We start from the raw sequence: 22,366 nt of genomic DNA on the forward strand, positions 1-22,366 counted from the left end.
AGCCTTGAGTAGGTTGGGGATGTGGAAGGTTGAGGTCGGTAGGATTTCACTGAGTTAGTTTTTGTGTATTTCTGTTCAGCACTCGTGACTAATACCCGGAAGATATAAATGTGTGATTTTGCGCTATACGAGTGCTATGTAACAATCGTGGTGCATGATGGGTGGGGAAGCATTTCGCCAGTCATTATCCCCTTGAGAAAACGGTGGGATTTAAGATTTTGCTAGAAAAAGGCAGTGTTTTCCAAAGTTTTTTTGGGCTGATGGTTCAGCTGGCAGATCAGTCATGAGCTCGGACCCTAGAAACTAAGCTTGCAGTTTTAAACCGTTGTTTTGCTTAAAATTATCCTGCAGCCAGGGCAACACTCGACCTACAGGAGAGCACAGGCCTTCGAGCTGCAGGGGTTCCGTTCCGTGCAAGGTACATATTTATTTATTTATTTAATGTATTTTTTATATAGCGCAGACTTTACCCGAAGGTGTCGGAGCGCTGTACAATAGAACCAGCTATGTTACATGAGAGAAATGGTACAAAATAAGACATCACAAAAATCAACAGGAGAGGTAGAGTAAACACAAGGGCCCCGCCAACACCAATGTGGCGCACAGCGGGCCCAGGCACCAGCAGAGGAGGAGCAGCAGCAGCGGGAAGCCATCTGGTATTTTTCACTTTTCTTGTCTTGCCTCTGTGATCGTTTTTTCTTGCCTCTGTGATCGATTTTTCTTGCCTCTGTCCCCTGCTTGTGATCGGTTTTTCTTGCCTCTGTGATCGTTTTTTCTTGCCTCTGTGATCGTTTTTTCTTGCCTCTGTGAGAGTTTTTTCTTGCCTCTGTCCCCTGCTTGTGGTCGATTTTACTTGCCTCTGTCCCCTGCTTGTGATCGTTTTTTCTTGTTTAATCTGTAAGCACTATTTTCTTTAATGAGTTTCTCCTACTACAGACACAACATGCTTTCCTGCAACATTTAGCGCCCTATGCGTGCTTTTACTTTCCGAGCTGCCCGGGACAATGGCGGCTGCTTCTTTGAAATGCAATAGGTCTCACATTTACAAGAGTTTGAGCTATTGCATTGTAAATGACAATGCCTTTTATTTATGTGTTACTTAGCAAAACAGATAAATAAAAGGCATTGTCATTTACAATGCCAATAGCTTAAACTCTTGCAAATGCAAGACCTATTGCATTGCAAATCCAGCCCGGCTGGTTTTAACTGTCTATTGCCTTTTTAAATATTTATCTGTGCTTGCAATGAATTGTATATTTGTTGTGTGTCTGCACTATGTAATGCTTTTATGGATGTAGATTGCCTCCAAATAAAGTATTGTTGAATAGTCTATAATATTCCTAAGGAAACGGAATGCCCAATTTGCACGATGTAGTAATGCAAAATACATAATAATTGAGCTATCAGTGGCATTGAATGGAAGTACGCAATATAGTCTTGGTCTTCAAATGACATCACCCACAAAGGGGAACAAAGCATGTGCATATGGCCATTAGGCATTGAGAAACAGTAGGCACCTTAAAAAGAAAATGCTTAGGGCCATGTGTCCCCCAAGCTCCTGATAGAGACCAGCTTGAGTACCTTAAAAAAACAGAGTGCATTCGAGAATTCCTCTGAATTTGAGTAACAGGACCTTCTACAGGGTAGTTCTTAGTTGTCTAATGCTTCTACTGCTGAAATATGCATCCCACATTGGACAAACACAGAGTTAGACTAAGCTAAGGATCAGACAAGTCTAAACTGGTAGATTGAGCTGAATCCAAAAGTAAATGCGGATAGTCCTTTATTCACAAGGGGGGTGGTGTACTGGGTGGCAGTGTGTGGCCCTCAAGAGAGGAGTAAGATGAGACATTTGATGCAGTTGGTTGATCTGTTGAGCGTTCTGCTGTCAAACCAGCTGGAGTTTGTTGAGCACTTATCTCTTATCCACCAACTCTACTGTAATTGTTTGCTTTCTAATAATTTGAGTAAATGCAGTGTGGGGACCAGCAGCAAAAGTCCTTGAAGGAAAGGAGTGAATAAACTAGCGGCAGGGTTGTATCCATGGAGTTTATTGCTTCTGCAGGTCATCACTGTTGGCAGCTGTATCTCATTTATTATAGTCACAAATATGCTTTACCAGACAGAGGCTGCGTTAGCTTAGGCTTTTATCGTTTTCAGAACGTTTTGTATTTCAAGTCCCCCTACAGAGCTGTTAACGAAAATCTGTATGAGTGTCAAGTTGGGCTCTCCAAGGGACCCTGCTTCCCCTAAAGTACTTGGAGGGAGCATTGGAACTCTTGAGCCATGCATTAGACATCTATTGGAATTATCTTTCATGGCAGGGACCGTGCCAGCTAGATAGAAGGAAGCAGTAGTCCTTCCGCTACCTAATAAACTGCACATTAGCCCAGATCAACTTGATAATCTTCGCCCAATCTCTCTACTCCCCTACTTCGCAAACGTTGCGGAGAAGGTGGTAGCAACTTACTGGGCATATTGGGAAACACAATCTTTTGCATCCCACACAGTTTGGCTTTTCGGGCACTCCACTCAACGGAATCAGCCCTGTTACTAGCCACGGAAACCATCAGGAAATACGTGGACGAGGGACAGACGGTGGCATTAATCCTGTTGGTTTTAAGTGCCGCCTTCGACACTGTTGCTCACCATACCTTGCTGCAGTGTCTGAGGAAAGGAGGAGTGTCAGAGAGTGCTTTGAGCTGGATGAAATCCTGCTTGTCTGACCGAAGCTTTCAGGTGAGGCAGGGCTCTCACTACTCCATGGTCATCAAGTTGAAACAGGGAGTACCGCAAGGATCAACCCTGAGCCCGACCCTGTTTATTCTCTATGTTACACCTTTAGCGGAGATTGCAGATGGTTTTGGGATCAGGGTTGTGTCCTATGCTGATCACACGCAGCTGGTGGTCTCCCTCACACAAGCACAGGATACGGCAGCTTCCTATTTCGTGGCTTGCATGCAAGACCTTGCATCATGGATGGCGAATAACTGCCTGGAGTTGAACGGCAGTAAGACCGAGATGCTTGTGCTGAGGAGAGCCCCGTCGGTGTGATATTATCGGCATGGTGGCAACAGAGTCTGGGGCCCACCCCGATGCCCTGCGATTGGGCAAAGAACTTAGGGGTTTGGCTGGATACGAAGCTATCCTTTGAGTATCACACCAGGCGGGTTGCAGGGGCCTGTGGGGCCTCCGGAAAACCTTGGATTTTCTGCCCACCGCAGCCATAAAGACCATGGTGCATGCCCTGCTAACCTCGCGCCTTGATTATAGTAATGTTCTGTATTTTGGGGGCCACGGGTAAATGTGGTAGTTGCAGACGGGCCAGGAGTGCGTCCCTGCCATAAAGAAAGCTAGGTTGGGCGGCCGCTCTTTTCCCTTTTTGGCAGCACAGCATTGGAACAAGTTCCCTGTGAGCCTCCGGCTGGAGGGCTCGGAAGCTATCTTCCGGAAAAATCTGAAAACGTATCTTGTCCCTACAGGATAGGCATGCTGGCTTAGGCAAGGAGTAGGGGTTGTAGCAGTTTCACACAGCAGCGTGGGGACACACTGACCGAGTGTAACAATGCGCTCTATAAATGCGCCTATTATTATTATTATTATATGTGCAACGTTTGATGTCTGTAGTTTATTAAGCGAAATGTATGTTTTTATAAGGGTACTTGGAAACCTCCCTCCTGTCTATTTGGGGAGGAGGGTGTTTACAGCCATGGTGAGTAGATAGAAGGCGATTGAGCCTGGGAAACAGTGTTAAAGCAGAATAAATAATTCTTCACATGTTAACACGTCAGAGATGGCATGTGGGGTTGAGTTATTCTCATTCTTTCCTTCTTTGTGCATGACCCTAATGTAACCACCTCTCCGTTTTTTTTCTTTCAAGTGACTATCCAGAGAATGATGATTTAAAAATCCGTCTTCAGGAACAGTTGAATTCCTTGTCCAAGTAAGTGCTCTCTTGTTAGATGCGTAAATACGTGTAGCGGATTCTAATTCCTTAACCCCAAAGTAATTACTGTTTAATCTGATGTTTGAATTGTGGTTAACAATATTACTTATGAATTTGTTTTAATGCTGATTCCCTCATCTTATTATTCGACTTCAAAATCTTCCTAGGCATCAAGCTCGATCTACAGTTTCTTCTAGCAGTACTCCACGTCAGCTCCAGTTAGCACCCAAGTTGTTCTAACTGGAAAGTTACTGTGTCCTCACCAGAAGTGGTGTACACATCCATAGGTGTCACCTGTGCAATTGGCATCACAGTAATCTCCCTCACCTGCCACAGATCTTAGTTGCAAGCCTAAATGAGTCTCCCTAATTTCTGATTTCTGACTTATAATTTTCTAATGCTCCCTGCCAAGTCTTTTAGGTTTAATTACGGGCGATACCGAAGTAAGGCCTGTTATGCGGCAGTCCCAAATGTGACATGCTTGGGGTGTTGTGGTATTTGGGTCTGTGTCACAACATGCATGCAAGTTCTGTGGCAGGAAAATGGGAGAGAACAGATTCTAAGTTTTGTTTGACGTTGTATCAGCAAAGGTTCCAAGATCTGTGTCTCCTATAAGGAGTATTCACACCACTTTAGGGTTTGCTGTCCAAATGAGAAGGAGTGCTTTCACCATCATTCCAAATGTAGGTTGCATTTTAGATCATCCTTCACACTGCACAAGCACCACTATGGTAAGAGAAAATTCATGCAAAGACACCCTTTGCATTAGCTGACTATTTCTTCAAGCTGTACCCAGTGCTGGACATATTGCATTATGATAACAGGAAGGCCGAATGCAAAACTAGTTTAAAACACTATAATTCTCTTATAAGAAGAACTTGTACCACCTATCATAGTGATAGGATAGAGCACGTGGAGAACTCTTCCAGAGACCTTTTTACAGTTTTCAAAGACCTATCACTTGCAAGAACTATAGCCCCCAACAGCAGTTCTTTGGAGTCTTGTAATCTAATGGCAGAGTTATTTGCGGAGAAGATATCAAGGATTTACACTACTTTTCCAGATGAGGCACGCAATGGGATCTCCGGGCGGGAGGGGGGGACCAACATAGAGGAGGCACACTGCCTCTCGAGATTTGATTCTCCCTCCTGTGAAGATCTCAAAGACATAGCCTTAAGCATTAAATCCGGCTCACCTAGGGACCCCACTACTCCCAAAGTTATTAGAGATAGCCTGGAAATCCTTATCCCTTATATTAGGCACCTCCTTAAACTCTTGTTCGAGACGGGCTTAGTCCCAATGAGATGGAAGAAAGCTGTTGTTCTTCCCATAAAGAAGAAACCAGGGGTGAGTTAGAGTCAGTTGGAGAACTTCCGACCGGTCTCACTCCTGCCCTATTTTGCTAAAATTGCGGAAAAAGTGGTCAATATGCAACTAACTCTTCACATAAACTAACACAGCTTACTATACCCTACGCAATCGGATTTTAGGGCCATGTATTCTACAGAGTCTGCACTGCTCCTTTCAACGGAAACTATTCATAGTCAGGTAGATGAAGGCTAGACAGCTTCTCTGGTCCTCCTAGACCTCAGTGCCGCCTTTGACACTGTGTCCCATCCACTACTCCTACAATGTGGGGTCCTTTCTACAAAACCGGAGCTTTCAGGTGTCCCAACGTCCGCAATTTTCCAAAAGCATTGCACTGGCCCAAGGGGTTCCACAGGGATATAAACTAGGCCCCACTCTCTTTAATCTTTATATCGCCCCATTGGCGGAGATTATTGCAAAGTATGGTATCAGTGTCGTGTCATACGCTGACGACACGCAACTGGTGGTCTCACTGTCACAATCCTCTGAAGATGCAGCAACCAATTTATGTTGTTATGTTATGTTATGTTAAGGGGGGATTTCTATAGCGCTCAGCTACTCCAAGGAGTGTTCCGGCGCTTAACATCCTCATACATGTCTACAAGAACTAGCAACTTCGATGACAAGTAACTGTCTAAAATTAAATGGCAGCAAAACCGAGGACCTAGTGGTGTGTAAAGCTCCATCCATCTGGTCCTCGACATGGTGGCCACAGACACTGGGCCCTACACAGGGCCGGACTAGGCACCACAACCGTCCCTGGCAAAGTGCTTGCAACTACCCTCCCCCCCCTCCCGCCCCCCTTCCCCCCCCCCCCCCCCCCCCCCCCCCCACTCGGGGGTGTTGGAGGTGCCACCGAGCTCTTTGCCGGGGCCGGTTTACAGCCGATTTTGGTACAGAGACGATTTTGCAGCTATGCAGCAGAAACGGCCCTGTAACAAAAACGGCCCCCAGGAGCCCAAAACCGGCCCCACCCGTGGGGCGCACCAGGGGATTGCCCGGTGCCTGCTATGGCCAGTCCGATCCCTGGGCCTACGCCCGCCCCTAGCAATCAAGTTAAGAATTTGGGGATGTGGCTTGACTCAAAGCTCTCCTTTGACAGTCATACTAGAATGGTGACTGGGAAATGCTTTAGAATCTTTAAAGGGCTGCGGTAGACCTTAGACGTGCATCCCGTAGCAGCTAGGAAAACTCTAGTCCACGCGTTGGTAACTTCGCACCGAGATTATGGATGAAGCACCTAGGTAATGCTTTATACCTGGGAGTTAGCAACAAATGTCTACGCAGACTTCAGTGAATTCAGAACCTGTCGGTCCGCCTTGTTCTGATGCTGCCCAGGAGATACTCCTCAAGGAATGCCCTCTCCACTCTCTATTGGCTACCACTCTGGGAGGAAATACTTTTCAAAGCCTTATTTATTAGTCACCGTATCCTGCAGGGGAAGGGGCCTAAATACCTACACAATCTTCTTACCCCTTACATTCCGACCCAACATCTGAGATCATCTGGAACTGGTCGGGTGAAGATTCCTAGGGCAAAAAGGGCGAGATTGGGAGCTAGCTCTTTTAGCTATCTGGCCTCAAGCACTGGAACTCACTCCCTCCCTTTCTGCAAAATGAACCATTGGTGCTACTCTTTCAGAAGAGGCTGAATACCTGGCTCTTCCGCATATAGGGTCTTCGGGAAGCTGATTCAAACAATTGCTCCTGTGACGAGGCTGTACCGCAGCGCGGGGACACACTAGTTAGTGTAGCAAGGCGCTTTACAAACTTGCTTATTATTATCATTATAAGAATGTCTCCTTCCCCTCCACAGCATAAAGTAAGCCCAAGTCTGAGTCTTTTTTGCCACCATGCTATGTATTTTCTTGACCTTTGTCTTGACTGCAGACCAGCTAGCTTCGTACTCACCCCGGAGTCAGCACAACCTCATACCTTTACCACAGCATTGTGGCTTCAGCCCAAGTCTTGGATATGACGGTTCCTCAGCAGGGCCGCCATCATGCTGGCTTTAAGGCTGCAAGGTTTAGAAGATCCTCCATCTTGGAGGGCATGGGATGTGGTATAGCTCCAGAACTTAAGCCAATTTCATTGACCGACTTTCTACTTGGCACCGCCAAGACAAGAGCAGCATTTCTCATTCAGAAAAGGAAACCAGGGCCAAAAAACAGCTTGAGATGGAGGTTCTGGTCGGATCGAACACAAATACATTGATATTTTCTGAATGATATCCGACAAAATGAGAAAGATAACTCTGAGGTGGAGAACTTATTAGTAACCAGCAAAGTGCAGTGAAGGAGGATTCCATGAAGGTGATGAGCCCCCGTTGGAGGAGTATAGTTACTTTGATAGATGCAAGCTACTGAGGCTGTTTTCCTACATTAGCACTCTTCGAAGAAGGCTATTTTCGTGACTGAGGTGCTAGCTCCTTCTGAACAGTCAGCATGACTGTTTGCTCCCCTTTGAATAGGCTATCCTTTAGCTTGTCCACTTGGTAAAAGCCTCATTCCGTTTGTACAGTACACCACCAGCCAGCTAGGAGCCATCTTTCACCTCTGGTTTATGAGCACCCACTTTCTGCTAGAGAGCTTAATGGTTAAGACTTTTTCGTCCAAAATAAATCCTGATATTGCACCGTCCTCACTGCTGCGCTGGGAGTCTATGAAGCTATAAACCTAGGCGGAAAGCTTTTCACCTCTGCTTGGTTTGCTCTCAGGAACTTAAGTGCATTTTGTAAGCATGCCTGCTGTTCCTTTGCTTTGTGAGTTGACATGTTTTGCCACAACACATTTACTCAGTTCACTCGAAGGAGCACTTTTCCCAGATAGAGAAGGGTGAGATGGACACTTCAAGGCAAGCACTGTGGTTTAACTTGAATGCAGTGGAATGATTGGCTAGTTTAATGGTCCTGTGTCATGCTTAGCTGGCACTATATAATACCTGCATCAGATTATCGGGGGTTATGCAAGCGCAACTGACATGCGTTTTATTATTATTATTATTATAAACCATTTTATAGCGCGCTCTGCTACTGGGGAGTATCCTGGCGCGGGGGAAAAAAAAGATGCAGAAAGCAGACCCTCACAGAAGTAAATGAGCTCTTAAATAGCACCATTAAACAGATATGTTTTCAGCTGTTTTTTAAATGCGGCTACAGTGGGTGTGGAGCGCAAGTGAAGAGGAAGAGCGTTCCAGGCGCGAGCCACAACCACCGCAATCGACTGACCACCAAGTCTGGCACGCTTGAAGCGGGGAAGGGACAGTTGGAACATGGTGGAGGATCTCAGAGTCCGAGCAGGAACGTAACTGATGAATCTTTTTCTCAGGTACTGAGGGCCTTGATCATGAATAGCACGAAACGCCAGAACCAGTGACTTAAACCGGATGCGCTGTGCAACCGGGAGCCAATGAAGTGTACGCATCTCCGCACGAACGCTCATCCATCTAGGAATGTTAAATAAAAGACGGACTGTCGCGTTCTGGATGATTTGCAGACGCTTGACCAGGTAGGAAGGAATTCCACTGAACAAAGCATTAGCATAGTCCAGCCTGGACAGTATAAGCGCTCGCGCAACAGGCTTTTAGTGGCAGGGTGTCGTTTGGGGCAAAGGCTGGTGGCTCTGTCGAGCTCTCTTATACCTGACTTCCCTGCAAGAAAGTTCCTTTACTGTATTAGAGTACAGAAACCTAAGAGGCTACAATAGACCTGCTTTTACTGAGCATGCCTGCCCCCACAAGTGTGGCTGTCTGTGTATTACCTGTGTATTACCTGCAGCCTGTGCGGAGAGAGAAAACAATAGAAGTCAACGACAATGCAGATAAGCTCAGTGTCTCCCCTCTTATAAAACCTCTCTAAAATAATGCATGAAGCTCCTTTAATGGGAAGAGTATTAGCGATTCTACCAAAGTGGAGCAAAATCAACCCTATCTGATAGCGGCTACTAGCCGTAGATTCCTTAACGTAGAATTATCCCCAGGTGTGAGACAGGACCCGGAAAACTTTCTTGCCCAACATCTCTGTGCGCCGGGGGTGGGGCGGCACCTTGCGACTCCGCCCGACGTTCTCCGCGGACGTGACGACAGCGAGGTCACATAAGCCCCACCCTGGTGCGCTGACGTCAGTTTTCTTCTTTTCCGCATGCAACGCAGACCCGAATCGTGTTCCTGGCCTTTTTCAGGCCTCTTTTTTCTGCTTTCCAGTGTTTTTCTTGGGAACAGTGTGCGAATGCCTTCGGGCTTTAAGTCGTACACGTCTTGCACGTGACAGATGTCGGCGACGGATCCTCATCCCATCTGCATGTGGTATTTGGGAGAACACCACGACTCCACGGACTGTGAGGCGTGCCAGCAAATGAAACCGAAGTCCCGGCGGGAGCGCCGGATAAAACTCCTTTCGGGACGCATTTCCAGGTTGGCGTCATCACCGCTTCAGTCCCCCACAGATGGCTTCAAGAACAGCCGCCTCCGTCTCCGATGCGGTCCTTCCCCCAGGCCGCAAGAGCGTCGCTCACCTGTTGAGAAGTGTCGCAGTTTGTCCCCAAGGGCTGGTTTCCGGCCTGTTGGGGGCATGGGATCTCCGTGGGTGGTGCGGCCCGCGCGTCACCACTCTATTCACTGTTTCCCGGCGCAGGGGCGACTAGAGCCCAGATGGAGGCCTATGCGGCAACCTTGCATCCCTCGTTGGCTCTTTCTTCTTCTCCTCCTCTTCCTGGGACGTCTGCGGATCCCTAGCCACGCGCGGGGACTTCTGGGGCATCGCCTCCGGCGCCGACAGGCTCGGCTCCAGGTTCGGAGGATGTGGTCACGTCGGGGTGCGGCCCTTCGGGGCTCCCTTCTTCGGACCACGGCAACTCTGACTCGCCGCAAACCCTCGCGGGGGTCCCTGTGGTGTCGCGGGAGTTTGCCGGGGCTCGGGACGTGTCGGCGAACCCCCCTCGGTCCTCTGGGCAGGCGACTGCCTTGTCCGAGGCCGAGGTGACACCGCTCAGGCGCCGGCGGCTGCAGGCCCTGGCGGTGCCGCAGGGGCCGGCTAGGGGTCGGGCGTGACCACGGGACTCCCTCGTCCGTCCACGCAGGTGGCTACCTGGTCGGAGGTTAAGTCGACGCCTTTTAGGTGCTATTCCCTAGCTGCCCTGGCTCCGAACCAGCTTCGGTCTCCTGCGCCGCACGTTTTGGTGGAGGTTGTTCCGGTGTCTCCTTCAGCACCGGTCGACGTTGACTTGGCGCCGGTCGCTGACTCTACGGTACGGCGCCAGGTCGTTGACTCGTCTTCGGACGCGTCCTCTTCTCCAATGGTTCGGCGGTTGTTGGTTTCATCTTCTCCGGAGACGGGTCCTGCGTCGTGGCCTTTTCCCCAATGTCTTCTAAGGACAGCTCTTCACCGTCGCCGTGGCCGCAGTGTTCGCCGGAGGCACCTCAGTCGTTGTAGAGGTAGACTCTCTCTCTCTCTTTTTTCTGTCACAGCGATTTCATGTGCTTGTGCCTCCAAAATGGCTCTCGCCTTGGCTTGCAAGGTGGCTCCACAGAGTGGCGCTTTGCGCTTTTCTTGCTATGGCTTCACTGCCCTGGCTTTTTGGTGTCTTTCTGCCACCCAGTGCTTTTACCTTGGCTTGCACAAGTTGTGTCTCTGGGTGGTGCTCTGCTTCTTTCCTGCTTCGGCCTGCTGTTGTCGCCTTATGGTGTCTTGGTGCCACCTGTTGGTGTTTTTCGCCTTTTGTTTCTCTCTGTAATGTGTCTCTCTGGTTGTTTTGCACGCTGTTCCCATGCTCTCTTCAGTTTTGTTGTGATGGCTCCGTGTTGTGGCTTGGAAAAGTTATCCGAAGCAAATTAACATCAGTGCGCCAGGATGGGGCTTATGTGACCTCGCTGACGTCACGCCCGCGGAGGACGTCGGGGCAGAGTCGCGTGGTGCTGCCCCACCCCCGGCGTGCAGAGATGCTGGGCAAGAAAGTTTTCTGGGTCCAGTCTCCCGCCTGGGGATAATTCTACGTTAAGGAATCTGCAGCTAGAATTGTCTCTACTAGATACATCGTTACCGAAGGTAAGTAACTTGTACGTCAGGTAACTCTCTACTGTTTTTTCCAAAAGCCCCACTCACCATCTGTGATACTGCCCACTTCCCCATACATATAACCTATGACAGGGCAGTGGGCTATACCAGCTTATGGTCCTTTATTTAAGGACCTGTAACAATTGTAATGACTGAAAACGAAGATATGAAACCATATGTTGTATTATTACGACATCACCACCCAACAGCATCTATTGGAGTAACATTCAGACTTGCGAAAAGAAACTGATAAAAAAAATAAAGATAGGAATGTCAATAGAGCTCTGAGAGTATTCTTTCTAAAAATGACAAAGAATTAAGACCGTACCCAGGGTTGATGTTTGCTGCATTTTGCTCTGATGAACATGTGTCTAGAGGTCTCTAGAGTTTACCATTTTAGACCTGGTTTGGCATGAAAAGGGTGTGATAACCTCAACTAGAGTTGGTCCGTCCCACCTAATCTGACCAAGTGCGAGGATTGTATGTGGTGTTTCTTTACACAAATCAGGTCCAAGGTAGAACCTTCATTGTGGGTAGGAAAAGCGCTTTGTTCTTATCCACTAGGAAAAGCGCTTTGCTCTTATCCACTAGGAAAGGCGTTTTGTTCTTATCCACTAAGAAGGGTTTGGGAGAAGAAACCTGACCACAAGCAAAGATCAGTCGATGAGTGTTACAGCCAAAGAAGCCAACTGTGAACCTGTTTTTGTTGCCCAGTGGGCAGTATAAGACGCTCATCCTCAGTGGTTTAGGTGTTGTGTTTATAATGGCCGCAGTGAGGTAATGGAATGAGCAGTTTGTTGTGTTCATCAGTTTACGTATCAAAGAGTGCTTGTGTATCACACCTCCTCCCCGTCACCAGCACCAGTCGTGTCCTGGTGAGGTGGAGAATGTTTCGTGGTATGATAGTGGACCAGAGGTGAGCAGAGCTAGGCTTCCATGAGTGCCACAGCACCAGGCCATACTAGTCTTTCACGAGGCCAGGTATGGAAGTTGCCTTTGAGGCCTGAGACCTGTAGTTTCAGAGGGCAGCTTTGGTGTGGTCATTGTTTTTAGAGCACCTGATTCTTCTGAGGTTGCTTGGGATGATTGATCTTTGATTTTGTTTAGGACGTCTGTTCCTGGGGTTAGAGAATATGTTGTGTGATTTTGGTTGAGGAGCATTCCGGCGTGTCACTCAACCTCCCAGGCTCGCTACAAAACAGCACAGCAGAAAACATCCAATAAACAAGCATTGCCATTATGTCTGGCGTTCGCTGCTAGTATTCAGCCTTGTCCATGCTTGTTTTGTCTTGGTTTTTGGAAAGTATTATTGGTGGGGGAACCACTTGCCCTTCCTTGACCAATATTAAAAGAAATTGGTTAAATGGAATAATAATGTTTTGCTCTCCAAAAACATATATTGCAGTAGTAATTCTTGTGTGTAGATGTGCTTCTTGTGAAACTGCAGAATGCTGTCGTTCCCCGTGAATTGAGCCAGTGAATAAAGTGGGCTGACCCATTGCCCCTTGCTGGATGTTTAATGAGTGGAATAAAACGAGAAGGATACAACAGACCAATGGCTGACGAGGTCTGGCTGAAAGCTTGTATGTACGTATATCATATCGATTTGTAGTAAAATCGAAAAAGTCCTAAATCCTTCATGAAACATCATCTAACTGAATGTGCAGATTTGGGGGCAGTATGCGCCATGTTTCACAACTACATCCCCGGAGCTAAAACGTGTTTTGGTTATAATGTAATTGTAACATTGCATTGCCATCTTGTGACAGCCTCTGGTTTTGCACTTGCAAAAAATATGTATTTTTATATTTTTCTAATTGACGTTTTATCGACTGTGCCATCTCAAAATGTAGTCTTTGTAATTTTAAAGATGCTCATAAGACCTCTTGCATTATTAAGGGGTTATACAGTGGTCAATGGATTATATTCACGTAGACCCCATCTGATGTCGTGGTGTTCTTTGCCCCGAGCAGAGGACGTCAAGGATTTCAGAGGGTCTGTAATTATTACCCAGAAGCCTAACTTTGTTTTGGAGTTCGGTCCGTATTCCAGAGGAGCATCTGTGGGCTGAGCCCCTCGCACGGCTCCTGCAGAATATTTAGTGCAGTCCTCGTTAATTAACCTTTTGACTTCTGTGGCCCTCCCCTGACTCACGATTGGATGCCGGCAACCCTGGCCTAAGCGTTTCTATGGCGTGGACCCCAGAGCAGTACACACAGATATATAAACATGTATTCATCTGGCAAACTCAACATGTATGCAATATTGTATTTAATTTATAAACAAAAAATTACACAAAAGTCGTATTTTTCATTTTTATGAACAGGTTGGAGCGTTTCATTGTTTGGTGTTATCGCTAAAGACGCAGTGTGACGCTATCACCTTGACTTTTTTGTTCCAAATGCATGCTGTTGTCTTCTCGGCGCATAGTGCCAGTGCTTAGTTTGAGGCCACCTATCGCTAGTACTAGTTTCCGTTCAATGTACGTGTGCTGCTCCCATGAATCAAGCCTAGAATTGCCTCCAAAGAGTTTTAATATGTTCAGGTTTACGTTGAGCTTTTTATGGAAGTATGCACTTTATTATTCTACTAAGATGATCTAGTTTTCTAAGTGGTCGCAGACCCTACGACTAGGTGCTGTGGAATTTCTCATAATGAAGGTGTTTGGCAGACGTCATCTAAAAGACTATGGGCCTTATTACGACTTTGGTGGTCTTCCAATGGGACCGCCACTGGGGCTATCCCAGGAAGACCGCCAAGGCCGTGGTGAGCCCGCCGGCTGGATTATGAGTTCAGTCCAATGCGAGCAGTCTCATGGCCGCGGCTGTGTTCGGCTCATAGGAGTTTTGAGTGTTTCAAGTCGGGTGGTCTGATATCGTCGCAGCATTACCGTTTGCGGACCTAGAACCTTTACCTGCCAGCACCACATAGTGACACATTCGGAGTTCTTACCCACATGCGGTCGATGAAAAGGAGAAGTGTATTCTTTTGAAATATCGTACTAGTAAGTGTGCGGTGGACTTGACTAAGATGGAGAGTTGTGTTGCTTTCAATAGCAGATGCGCCCCTGACGAAGGGACCCCCATGTCCCGAAATGCATTGGGCTGACTTTCTACGTGTCTGCTAAAATCTGCAAAAGCACAACAGATGTTGTATAGTGTTCATGAACATTTTGAAAAACTGTGTGGAGCTTAGATCCACTTAAATGTTTCGAGTTGTGTAATAAATTCATGAATAATTATTCTTTCTAAATCCTGTGAGGTAAACACAAATATCAGCAAAAAAATGTTTGTTGGTTAATTTTCATTTAAAAAAGTTTTTGATACAATTGGTTACTTATTTGAATACTTTGGGCATTATTGCCACAGGAACAGTGCAACCCACACAGGGATTCATTCCTGTCCTAACACAGGCTCATAGGAGTGCCTTAACAGCATACCGCCCCCTAAGAGTGCCTGCAGCACCTTCCTGCACGGAGTGGCATGCACCATGCCGCGCATGCCACAATGTGCAATTCTGGGGGACACAACACCCTTTTCATGGTGATGTCTCCACCATGAAAAGGGCGGTAGATTTGCGGGTCGGAATACGCTCTGCGATGCTGGCATCGGCGTAAGGTCCCTTTACGCACCCTCACGCCGTTTAATCCTGGATCCCAGCGGAGTCTGCTGTCCTGTGGCAGTCCGACCTCCACCATCATAAAACGGCGGGCAGACCCGCCGTGATGGTAAGTCCGCCACCACGAGTACAGTGGTCAAAACACCGCCGTAATCGTAATAAGTCCCTAAAGAAATATGACACAATGCTGTTTACTATATAGGACTAAATATAACAACAGGGGAGAGGAGAGACAAAGTGGATCCGTACTCCCTTTCCAAATTAATCAAACAAAAATAATCCACAATTAGATGTTCTTTTGGTGGTCCCTACAGGGGTGGGGAGCACACTGTGTTCTTTAAATACCCCTCACACACCAAAAGGACCCTTGGTGTCGTGCTTCATCATTGGGGTCTTCGCACCCCTCTATGGGATGCGGCGTGCTGCTAACCGGCGACTACGCGGGAGCGCTTTAATTTTGGCTATGTGTGGTGCATGTGAGGTTTCAGTGTGTTTTTAAGTGAGTGGTGTGGTCTGAAAAAGTGAAAATGTGAGGTTTAAAAATACCTGGCACGTAGGGACTACAAAAAACTTTAATGGGCCCCCGTGCTAGTACTGTTAAAAGGGTGATTGTGAGGTATTTTGTATATTAATGTACAACACCTCATGTCTGCGTCGTCTAACATCTAATTGTGTTTTCTATACAGGTACATGTATACTGAGACATGTATACTGAGACCAAATGTAGATCTAAATATTTTTGCAGAAGCTAATTAGTACTGTGCATGTTGCGTGGAGACTTCAATTATGTCTTGCACCTTATTATGCTCGAACCGAGGACAGGAACAAAGAAACCATTAGGGCTATCACCCACTTGATGGCTAACATGGAGGGAAAAATAAACACATCAGAATGTTTATTCTTCCTGAACTGCCGTCCGCCTTCCTTGTTGGAATTCTTGCCACACGTGAAGTATTGCCATCTGCTTACATTTACAGTGTGTATCAACAGAGACAATGGTCCCTAGACAAAAAAACAGTGAATCAAAAATAAATATAGACTAAATAGTTCTATATCATATGTCCAGCCGGACAGTTTAATCTTCAATGAATAGAATACATATAAAATCGGTGTGATACAAGTGGGACACCAGCCGGTGCCCAACTAACACACTCAAGGGAAAACAGACAAGGGAGTTTATAGGCAAATTATAGGCAAATTGTGACTGTCTGAATATCATAAATCATACACAGACAATACAAGTTATACATATATGCAAGTGGAAAATCACAAGATAGTTATGCATTTAGTGTATTTAGGTCGACGACGTTTCGAACCCAATTAAAATACAAGGTTCACAATTATGAATAATACCCAGATGGGAAACGCCAAATTGGGCTCAGTGATGACGATATTAAAATTGGCAAATAAACATTCCCGGGAACCGCTGATGCGGTGTCACAATAACGGGCGAATCATATCTAGCCAAAACACAGGTCCTCAATGGGGTCCTTGTGAAACGTGGGAAAACCTTGCGTTATGTTGATACATAACTACCCAAGGTCCCTAGTTTATTGCACCTTTGGGTTCCCTTGTGTTATATATCTAGCCAAAACACAGGTCCTCAATGGGGTCCTTGCGAAACGTGGGAAAACCTTGCGTTATGTTGATACATAACTACCCAAGGTCCCTAGTTTATTGCACCTTTGGGTTCCCTTGTGTTATATACAGGAGCCCAATTTCACGGATACCAACGACGCAGAAGAAGAGAGGAGACCCAAGTGCAGGTAAGCAATGATTTATTCAGTCGTGTTGAAGGCGCACCTCAGCATAACGTTTCGGCCTTCACAGAGGCCTTGGTCACATGACGCACGCCGAGGGAAGGCAGAATTTAAAGTGCTAGTGCCATTAACTTTGTTACGTGATTGGTTGAATACAGTCACATGTTTGAACAATAGACATAGACAACAGATTTGTTCAACAATGTCGAAAATCGCGGGGTAATCCCCTTTGAGCTAGTGACGATGTGCAAAATACAAGGCGCTAATAATATTATCCAGATAAATTATACAGTCAATAAATAACAGTAAATACTATATACAGATGACGGTATAAAAATACGAGTACAAAATATATATATAATGTGTATCAACAATAATAAATATATTTACAGTGACTACATATCATGGTATATACACTGGAAAAAACTATTAATAATGCTACCCGTAACGGCATAAATGCAATTTACGGATCCATTAAAACGTAGCAACCTTAAATAAATAAATATATTGCACTGAGAGGGAGATCTGCTATGTCATTGAGTTTAAGTGGGGAGGAGATAATCTTTGTTTCAAATACATTATCACAGCCTCCCTCATACATACTGTGGTAGAATATACCAAAATACTCCAAATAAAACATGTGATTTTACAACAACACTGGTGATAGTGCACAGTGATACGTGAATCAAATTGTTTTTTAGTTTTTTGTTTTACTCAAAAAGATAGATTAACCAATCCTATATTTTATACAAATACATAGCCTAAGCCTAGGCTATGTTACCCAACTTGGTTGGTCGTAGTACTACACACCATCGGGACTTACAATTTTTCTGGAAATCTTACAAAGCCCGATTGATCCATAGGACACACGTACTCGACAAACCTCCAGACAACCGAAACCAGAAACGTAATTGATTATACTTCAGGAAACCTATTTGGACAAAGGGGGGCCAGAAGGGGTTTTGATCAGAGACAGGTATAGAAATCTTCAGTGGAGTTTAACCCTCCCGGGGCTCTACTATCCATTTCTAGTATATACCTCGTCTCTAACCTTCTTAGTGCTCCCTCCCTGTCACCTCCTCTTCTTAATGAACCTACACTGTCTATGGCATAATATTTCAATAGAGTGCTATCGTTGTTATGGCACCCTTTGAAATGGAGTGCTACTGGGTATGCCGGGTCACTGGTGTTGATGGCCCTAATGTGCTGGAGTATCCTCTTGTGCACCTGCAGCTTGGTACTCCCCACATACCGCAGGGCACACGGACACTCCAGCACATACACCACAAATTCACTCTTGCAAGTCAGTTGTTTTTTGATCTTGCGTGCACTGGTAGTGAAGGAGACCACATATTCTGATTTATTGAGCCCATGCTGACAGGCCTTGCAGGAAGAACATTTTCTAAAGCCCTTGCTCTTGTCCAACCAGTTTTTGTGTGTTACAACCTCAGGGCTTGATTTAACAAGGGCATCCTGTATAGAATATGCATTCCTATAGGTGATAGAAGGTTTAGCTGGAACTTTATCACCTATAATAGGGTCACATTTAATTAAGTCCCAGTGCTTGGTGAATATATATATATATATATATATATATATATATATATATATATATATATATATATATATATATATATATATATATATATATATATATATATATATATATATATATATATATATATATATATATATATATATATATATATATATATATATATATATATATATATATATATATATATTTTTACATTTACAGTGTGGTCAGCCCAGGCCCTTGTTCATGCAGTGATTGATGTCCAGAAAGCGAAGATGGACATTTTGTGAGAATTTGCAGAGTAGGCAAGATTGTATTTTTTGAACTGAAGCTTTATTATGAGTTTGCACAAGATGTATAAGTTGCTTCTGCTTACATTCTAATTATTTGGAATATGAGGGATACGTGTTTGCTGGATGCAAACATTTATTTTTAGTTTCAAAAGTGTTTTTATTGAAATTCTTAACAGGCATATAGTAAGACATCTCTGTGAGGAAAGTAAACTCAGAGCATACATTGCGGGCGGGACAGACAGGCATGTCTTCCCTTGTGCAGCAGAATAAGCAATGAAGGTATGCCCAATGAGCGATGCAACGTCATGCTTGGAAGGGCAAAAGATTGACATAAGTAAAACAACACGAACCAAAAACCCCCACCCCTCCCCCACAAGATCCCCCCTCCCTCCACCCCGACCAGTGTGCCCCGGAAGCTCAGTGACACCTGCATTGTGTCGCGGGAGTGTGACGAGGCCAAGAGTAGTAGAGTCACCGGGAGTCATCAGTGGTGCTAGTGAGACGAAAACCCTAAGATATTTGGGGCAGGTGACTTCATTGAACTCCTTGGATAAGAGGGTCAGCAAAGGAAGCCATGTCTTGCGAAAGGCGTCTGTGGAGCTGGTGAGAGTGGCATGGATACGCTCCATCCCAAGGGTAAACCACAGTTTGTGGAGCCATCCCGTGTGTGTAGGTTTAGTCGTAGTGCCCCATAGTGACAAGATGTGTTGTGTGGCTGCCTGCATAGCGATGCCCATCTGTCGGCCTCGCAGTGATTTGAGGGGAAACATTAAGGCATTGGGCAGGCCCAACACGGTGTATGCAGGGAATCTCGGGACTTCAGTTTCGAAAGTGGAGTCTATGTCATCCAGGACCTGTTTCCAAAAGTCTCCCAGTTCGGGGCACTCCCAGAGGATGTGAGTTAAGGTACCACGTTCCCCGCACCCTCTCCAGCAAAGGTCGCTGTGCTTCGGGTTTCCTTGGTGTAATCGGGCTGGAGTAAGGTGCCAATATATGGCGAGTTTGACCGCAGTTTCTCTCGCTTTGGTGTTTCGTGTAGTGTGTGAGGCTCTATGGTAGATGTATCCCCATTCTTTGGATGACAAGGTCCTCCCAAGTTCAGCCTCCCAGCGCCGTTGGCCGGGTGATTTAGCCTGGGAGGGTGAAGGGGCAAGCCTTTTATAGAGTTCGGAGATGAGGCGCTTGTCTGTGGTCTTAGTAAGCAGCCACTTCTCGAAGTCTGTCATGGGGCGGCCCACTAGGGTAATGACGTTCGGGTCAGTGAGCCAGTGTCGGAGCTGAAGGTATTGGAAGAAGTGGGGGTGTTCTATCCCGTATCCTTGTTTAATGTCGTCGAAGGAAAGAAATCCGTTCAAGTCAAAAAGGTGACCCGTAGCTCGGCACGCCGAGCCCCGCCATTGAGAAAATGCACCTGGGCCCTCACCTGGGGGGAAGTCAGGGTTGTCCAGAAGGGGAGTGAAAGGGGAAGGGAAAGTAGTCAGTCCGCGTTTAAGCGCCACCCGATTCCACACCTGTAGGGTCGTGCGAGTGATTGGGGACCGTGACATATATTTGGGCCTGTGGTGTTTGGCCAGGAATGGAACCCGCCACAGCGGCGTCTGAGCCATAGCTCTATCTTGGAAGAGCCATCTCTTCTCCGATTCGGGTCTGTACCACTCCACCAGGTACCGGAGTTGGGATGCCTAGAAGTACCGCACCAAGTCCGGGATGCCGAGGCCGCCCTCGTCCATGCTCCTGTATGCGAGCAGTTTGTGAAGTCGGGCTCTCTTCCCCTCCCAAATAAAGCCAGACAGTAAGTCTTGTAAGGTTTTCAATGTGCCCGTTGGGGGCATAATGGGAATTGTTTGAAATAAATATAAAATCCGCGGCAGGACTGACATTTTTATAGCCGCCACCCTCCCCAACAGAGAAAGAGGTTGTTTGGACCATCTCGCCAGGTCTGAGCGTATCTGGGTGATGAGAGCTGCGTAATTAGTGGAGACCGTGAGGTCGGTTGAGGGAGTCAGGGTGATACCTAGGTATGGTATCCGGTCGGCCACCTGTAGGCCGCTGTGGTGACCCACTGCCGGGGCCTGCGGGCGCGCATTTTTGCCTAGAGGTAAGATGAGGGATTTTGCGATATTAATGCGGAAGCCTGAAACAGCCCCAAACGAGTCAAGTTCCTCCATGAAGGCAGGTATAGAAGTATCAGGGCTGTGTAGAGTGGCTATGACATCGTCCGCGTATAAACTGATAGGATGGGGTTCGCGCCCGAAGTCGATGCCCTCTATCCTCGGGTTGTCGCGGACTCTCTGTGCCAGCGGCTCGATATACATCGCGAATAGGAGGGGGGAGAGGGGGCACCCCTGCCTGGTGCCTCGTTGGATCTCAAACGGGGGCGAGCGCAGGCTCCCCAGGCGAACCGTGGCCTGCGGGTGATGATAGCAGCCCGCTATGCGCAAGCAAAAACGGTCACTGAGACCGAACCGGCGGAGTACGTGTTGTAAATAATCCCAGTTCACGCGATCGAACGCTTTCTCCGCGTCGATGGCAAGAAGCGCAGAGTCCGAAGCTCGAGAATGTGTCTTGTCAATAAGGTGGAGCACCCGTTTAGTATTGTCTGCACATTGGCGGCCTGGAACAAAGCCAGATTGGTCTGGTTCCAAAAGACCAGGAAGGCACGGGCCAAGGCGGGCAGCAAGGATACCTGTAAAAAGCTTTAGGTCTAGGTTCAGTAACGAGATTGGGCGGAACGCAGAGCAGTGCGTGGGTTTTTTCCCGGTTTTAGGAAGCACCACCACTTCAGCGGCTAGCATGTCCGGAGGTATGGCTGCCGCCCCCTCGAAGGAGTTGAAGAGGCGAGCAAGCACCGGGGACAAACGCCGATTGAAGAGCTTATAGAAGCCCGCTGAGAAGCCGTCTGGTCCTGGGGATTTAAGTGGGCGCAGTCGAGAAATGGCAGCTAAGACTTCTTCCTGGCTTATGGGGGCATCGAGAGCTTCTGCAGTAGATTCAGGGATCGCGGTGATAGCCACAGTATTTAGGTATGCCTCAATATCCCTGGATGAGACTTCCTCCCCCCCATATAGGGAAGCGTAGTATGAACGAAACGCCTCGGCCACTTGGGCATCGTCTGTGAGCACTTCACCGTTGGTGCCAACTAAAGTGGTGATTTTGGCCCGTTGGGTCTTGGCCTTTAGAGCACTGGCCAGTAGACGCCCCGATTTGTTCCCTCTGACATAGTAAGTATGCCGTAGGCGGAGAGCTGCAAATTCCGCCCTGTCTGTATCCAGACTGGCGAGTTGGGCCCGAGCAGCTTTTAGCTGTTTCCACACTCGAGGGGCACACGTGCGACTGTGTACCCGTTCCAGCTCCGCCACCTGCTCCGTAAGTTCCTCTCTCTTGCTTTTGCGGACTTTAGCTTCCGCGGCCGAAATAGCTATGAGTTCGCTCTGCACGACCGATTTCCGAGCCCCCCAAAGAGCCGTCGCTGAGATGCCCGGTGTGTCGTTGGTAGATAGGTAAGTGTCTATGCAGTCCCCAATACGTTTAGTGACATCAGGGCGCTGTAGCAAGGTTTCGCGGAGGCGCCATGGGCCTCGGGGGCGGCGGGGTGCGCGGAGAGCGAGGGAGAGTTCCACCGCGTCATGGTCAGAGAGGGCTGCGGGTGTGATGGTAATGTCCTCAAGGGTTGTAAGGAGGTCTGAAGAACCCAGGAAGTGGTCAAGCCTGGCGTAGGTGTGGTGCACATGTGAGTAGAACGTGAATTGTGAGGCAGTCGGATGACGGGCCCTCCAGAGGTCCACCAAGCCCCTTT

General features: G+C 47.1%; 1 protein-coding gene across 1 annotated transcript in view; it reads left to right on the top strand.

Annotated features, from left to right (window-relative positions):
• The window catches only part of WDR11 (WD repeat domain 11), a 635,868-nt gene that overhangs the window by 512,352 nt on the left and 101,150 nt on the right, over window positions 1-22,366 (top strand). The window contains exon 21 of the mRNA XM_086922941.1: window positions 3,881-3,943. Coding sequence (XP_086779067.1) covers window positions 3,881-3,943 — 63 coding nt within the window. The remainder of the gene's footprint in view (window positions 1-3,880; window positions 3,944-22,366) is intronic.

The sequence above is a fragment of the Lissotriton vulgaris genome, chromosome 5 (genome assembly GCF_964263255.1).
Source record: "Lissotriton vulgaris chromosome 5, aLisVul1.2, whole genome shotgun sequence".
Taxonomy (NCBI): Eukaryota; Metazoa; Chordata; class Amphibia; order Caudata; family Salamandridae; genus Lissotriton; species Lissotriton vulgaris.